Source organism: Chrysochloris asiatica, unplaced genomic scaffold (assembly GCF_000296735.1).
Source record: "Chrysochloris asiatica unplaced genomic scaffold, ChrAsi1.0 scaffold00308, whole genome shotgun sequence".
Lineage (NCBI taxonomy): Eukaryota > Metazoa > Chordata > Mammalia > Afrosoricida > Chrysochloridae > Chrysochloris > Chrysochloris asiatica.
The window spans coordinates 1,647,213-1,652,915 of NW_006408826.1; the positions used below are offsets into that span (position 1 = coordinate 1,647,213).

At 48.8% G+C, this 5,703-nt stretch overlaps 1 protein-coding gene across 1 annotated transcript in view; it reads left to right on the forward strand.

Annotated features, from left to right (window-relative positions):
- Positions 1 to 502: 502 nt before the first annotated feature.
- The window catches only part of MCF2 (MCF.2 cell line derived transforming sequence), a 122,712-nt gene continuing 117,511 nt past the window's right edge, over positions 503 to 5,703 (forward strand). The window contains exon 1 of the mRNA XM_006874982.1: positions 503 to 620. Coding sequence (XP_006875044.1) covers positions 524 to 620 — 97 coding nt within the window. The 5' untranslated portion in view covers positions 503 to 523. The remainder of the gene's footprint in view (positions 621 to 5,703) is intronic.

Sequence of the window (5,703 nt, forward strand, 5' to 3'; positions counted from 1 at the left end):
GAAGCAGCCCTGGCCCATGCCCGCTCTGGGCAACTCCCCGGCGCCATGAAAGTGGGTCTTGGCGGGACGCTAAAGAGCCGTCCAGACTTCGCCATAGGAGTTGGAAGCCGCGCCCCCCTCCAGTCATGTGCGCTGGCGGGCCGGCCCGCCCCCACCGACCACAGGCCCCTCCGCGTGGAGCCGCGGGGGCTCCTCCGCCCCCTTTCAGCAGGGGAAGTGCCCCCGGGGAGGCGTGGCGCGCTCTCTGGAGGAGTCACCGCTGCCGCCTGAGTGCTCCGAGGGCTCCTCGAGGTCCCAGCGAGCACCGGCCGCTGCTGCCACTAGCGCGCTGGGACGACGGGCGACCCCCAGACTAGGGCTGAGAGCGCGGCTGGGCTCGGCAGGGATGGCGGCAGCGGGGGGCACCCTGGCGCACCCCTCCTCGACCCCGCCCCAGGCGGCCGACACGCGGGCCTGGTCCCCGTCGCGGGGCAACCGCCCCCAAGCCGGTCAGCCCTTCTTGCCCCTCGCCCAGGCTGTCCCCATGCAGGTGGACATGGCCATGGTCCTGCAGCGCGTGCGGATCGCGGAGAAATATGGAAAGAACTACCTGTGCCTCCTGCAAGCCGGCGGCATCACAGGTGAGGCCCGTTCGCATCCCTCCACGCTGGGGGAGGGGGGGCGCAGCCCGCATCCGGGAGAAGGTCCCAGCCAGTCGTGCGGGCTCAGGGCGCCGTCTCCTCCCCAGCCATTCCACGCTTCTCCAGGGAGGTGGCCTTCCCAAGAGGGCGTGTGCCCTGGGGGCTGCAGGCGAAGACTTACTGGAAGCACCTTGTGGGTGCGGAGACCACGTGCACAAGGCTGTGGGATTTGGAGGATCCGTGGCGCAGCAGGTGGAGGGGGAACTGGAGGGAGACCACTGCAGCCGTCGATTTGAACCGGTCACTCGGACAGACCAGGGTATCTTTCCACCTTGGTGCACAAACAAATGCACAAAGTCCACACACGAATGCCACTTGTGTTCTGGGCTCTTGCCACTCATATTGCACACATGCTCATGAGAAGGCTTCCAGAAGTTCGTAGGAAAATTCCATGATTTTTTCATTCCATTTTTTTCCACGAACTTTGGGAAGCCCCCTGATTTGTTCATCCTGCCGCTGGAGTTGCGAATCCTTGGGGTTGGTGCAGCAGGATCTGGGGACCAGAGGCCCTGGGAAAGAAGTTGGTGTGAGACCATGGGGACCGGACGGAGGAAGTATGCCAAGAAACAGGGTACAACTCTGGGACTTAAGTTCAGCCTGGATTTTTCAGTCAAGCCTAAGAGGATATGGCTGCATGTGCCTTACTGTGTGTGGTTCACGCTTATTATAGGTGGTCTTAGGTGCCGTCGGGTCCATTCCCAACTCTTGGAGACTCCATGTGACAGAGTAGAATTGCCCCATAGGGTTTTCGAGGCTGTAATCTTTATGGGCCGTCCTGGTGTGGTGCTGTAGGATAAGCACTGAACTGCTAACCGAAGTTGAAGTTTCAAACCCACCATCCTCTCCTTGGAAACCCTATACAGGATTGCTAAGAGTCAGAAATGATTCGAAGGCACTTAAAACAACAAGAATCTTAACGGGAACAAACCATTAGGCCTCTCTCGCAAGGAGTTTCTCGGTGGTTGAACTGCCAACCTTGATATCATGCCCATGTAGTTTTGACTTACCCATTGCCTTGAAGTCTATTCTGACTCATCACAGACCTCTCGGGCTGGGTAGAACTGCCCCTTAGAGTTTCCAAGGCTGTAATCTTTTGAGGTGCAGACTGCCACATTCGGTTTGGGCATTCTTGTTGTTAAGTGCTGTCGAGTGGGTTCTAACTCATAGCAACCCTGTACAGAGTTTGTGAGGAGTGGCTGGTGAGTTTGAACTGCTGACCTTGCAATTCAAACTATCTTACAGTCCAGTGCTTATCCTGTAGTGTCACAATAGGGCTCCAGTTTAGCCCCAAGCCCCTTATTGCACCTTATTCAGGGTTCTTAAGGCATCTGAAGGAAATACTGCAAAACCCATTTCATTGTCACCTGCTAGGTATGGGAAGGATTCCTGGTGTGGTTATTGTTGTTGTTATTATGTGCCATGGAGTCGGTTCCGACTCATAGCGATCCTGTACAGAGTTTCCAAGACCGTTAATTTTTATGGGAGCAGAAAGCCTCATCTTTCTTCCGAAGAACAACTGGTAGTTTCAAACTGCTGACCTTGCGGTTCGCAGCCTTATTCGTAACCACTACGCTGTTATAGGATAAGCAATGGATAGCTAACCACTAGGTCGGCGGTTCAAGCTCACCAGCCGCTCCTTGGAAACCCTATACAGGGTCGCTATGGGTCAGAACGAACTTGACGGCACAGATAGAGGAACAATAACAACAGATAGAGGAAAAGCGCCCTGGTGGCCCAATGCTAAAGTGCTCGGCTGTCACTGAAAGGCTGGTGGTTGGAACTCACCCAGTAGCTCTGTAGGAGAAAGATATGGTGATCTGTTTCTATAAAGATTTAAAACACCACCACCCCACTGCCGTGGTAGTGACCCTATAGGACTGAGCAGAACTCTCAGAGATCTCTATGGAAGCAGCTCGTGAGGAGCAGCCGGTGACTTTGAACCATGGATCTTTCTGTTAGCAGCCCAGTGCTTTCAAGGGGCCATCTGTAAATATTTATAATCCAGGAAACCCGGTGGGGCAGTTCTACTCTGTCGCACACGGGGTCACTATGAGTTCTTTCCCACTGGCACTAAATCTTTGGGGAGCATGGCTCTATGGCAAAAACTCCTTCACGTCTTCAGAGCAACTTAAATGGTTTTTGGATGATGTCAAAGCCCCCAAACAAAAAAAACCAATAACACTTACCAAAACAAAACCCTCACTGAAGCCTGCACCGGGCATTGGAAAGCACTCTATGTCTATGTGTAAGGTGTGTCTCTTGTAGCGCACCTATTGAAGGATCCTGTTTTCTTATCCGTTCTGCTCATTTCTGTTTCTTGACTGGTGCATTTAATCCATTGACATTCAGTGTAATTATCAATAAGTATAATGACTGCCATTTTGCTGTGGGGTTGTGGGTTTTTTTGCGTGTGTGTGTGTGTGTGTGTGTGTGTGTGTGTGCATAGTGCTACTGGTTTCTTTGTTCCACATAATTTTCTGTGCTGAGTTAATTTGTTTGTGTGTTTTCTTATCATTTTCTTCAGTCTTGTTTTCATGTTTACCAAATCTTTATGGGTTTCCTCTTTTTTGTTGTGACGGAAAAGTAATTTGTGTCTTCCTTTCATTCACCCCTGCATCTTCCTGAGACTTAAAGTCCCCACAGGAGACGTGTATGTGTTGACACCCAAGGTAAGGCTATGAAATTTGTCTACATCTGCACAGCTAAGTGATTTCTCCAATTCTTAGAATTGTGTGAGACTTCGTCTTCCTTACCCTTTGACACATCTCAGCATCTGGTGATTTTGCATGGATATGCAGTATGTTTTTCCCCTCAGCATCTTCGTCAGTAGCCTCTACTCCTGCATGGTCCAGCAGAGAGTTCTGAAAGAGTACTCATGCTGGCAGGACACATGTCGACCATCGCACAATAATTTTTACATGTGCAAGGGATTTCATATAGTTTCAAATATAGTATGGGTATAAAATATTTACAAAGCTTTTCATCATGAACTTTTTGCTGCTGTAATAAGTTACTGATTTATGTGTGTGCGGGATCTCCAGGCAGTGGGATTCAGTGACAGAATTCTACCCTCCATGTTGTTGTTGTTGTTGTTAACATGCTGTCGAGTTGCTTCTAGTGAGCTTGAACTGCCGACCTTGCAGTTCAAACCAACCTTGCAGCCCAGTCAGTGCATTAAGCCACAGAGCCACACCAGGACTCTGTCACCTTCCATGTGGGAAATCTTTGTTCAATTCCCAGCCAATGTGCAGCCACTACCTCACTGTCAGTGGAGGTGTGTGTGTTGCTGCGATGTATAATAGAGCAAAATGTTGCCCAATTCTGTCCCACCTTCATGATCATTTACATGCTTACTCCATTGTTACCACCTTTGTGTCAATCCATTTCATTGAGGGTTTCATTACCTTCGCTGGCCCTCCACTTTCCCAAGCATTGTGGATTACAGAACATTGTTTGAGATTTTGGCTTTACTTAGTTTGGACCCCTCTTCAGGAGGGGCCAATTGCTGTAGAAGGACTTTTCCTTAAATAAATGCTATTAATCATGGATCAATGCTATCCGCTTTGTGCACCGAGTAGATAGGGATGGGCAACTTAAGACATTGGCTATCTAAAATGAGGGGGCAATAAAGGCACGAAGTGACTGGCTTACAAGGTTTCAAGAGGCAGCTTAGTTAAGAGTGTGGGGGGAAAGAAAGAGTCCCCACTGAATAGTTATCATCTTGTCTAGATGGGTCTGGTGAAAGGAGATGGGGATAAGATTCATAAGATTCAGTAGTGAATAACTGTTATCATGACTAATCGCGACTGTCACAATGGTAAAGGTAGAAGTTTTGTAACAAAAAAAAGGGGAGTGATTAATCTTACAGTCCAGAAACAGAGGACCCTAGGACCATCAAGAGAGGAGCACACAAATAGAATGTGGGACCTTATCCAGAGAAGCAGCAGTGCCAGAGATGGAGGCAGAGATGGGGGCATGGAGAGGGGGAGCGGCTGAGGCCTCTAGATTCATCAACTAAGAAGAGAAGGACTAAGAACTGGTGGCCAGGAGCAGACTTGCAGAATGTGCCCTTTGGAGATGTAATTTATTATATATGTCTGAGTGGGGAAAAAAAAAATTGCTATTGATTCTCTTTGTGGGGGTACTGGGAGAAATAGAAAACTTGTAGATGAAACTGGAATATTAACTATATGACTCCCAACAGGGGTTGAACTGTGTTTCAAATACACCTTGGCTGGTCAGCATCAGCTGCTGCCGCCAGCTAGGAATGTTTGCATTTTGAAATACTGAGTTCTCTATTCATCAATCCTTGATTCATACTCTTCCACGTGGACTCCTGGTGTGGTTCTGTGCGTTAGTGTACTGGACTGCAAGGTTAGTTTGAACTGAAACCCTATACAGAGTCGCTATGAGTTGGAACCAACTCGACAGCACATAGCAGCAGTAACAACAACATTGTTAGGTAACTTGATGCTTTAGTTGTTGAATAACCAGTCTGATGGTAAGAAAAACCTCAGAGCATGATTTTATATAATATTTATTTCAATTGAAGTACTGTAATTCTCACTGCCATGTAGTCAATTTTGACTCATAACAACCCTACATAGGGTTTTCTGAGACTGTAAAACTTTAAGGGAGCCCACAGCCTCATATTTCTCCCGTCAAGTGGCTAGTGGGTTTGAACTCCGATCTTGTGGTTATCAGTTCAGTGTTTATCCTACAGTGCTGCCAGCGCTCCATTGTGTGATTAGACAGATGTATTCTTTTTTTTTTTTAAGTTTTTATTGTGAATTATTTGACAGTTTATGTGGGAGAACACCAGCTTTACATTCATCCTCTTGTATTTTGTTTCATTGCAATGATCACAATCCCCTCCGTGCATCATCAAACAAACAAAGGGTACAGCCCATAGGCCTGCCCTCCTCGCCGGCCCTCAGCACACAGCCCGTCTCCTTCCCTGAGTCTAGAGTCCCCAGCTGTTCCATCTCTCCATGTCATCATCTCTGCCTCCATCTCTGGCATC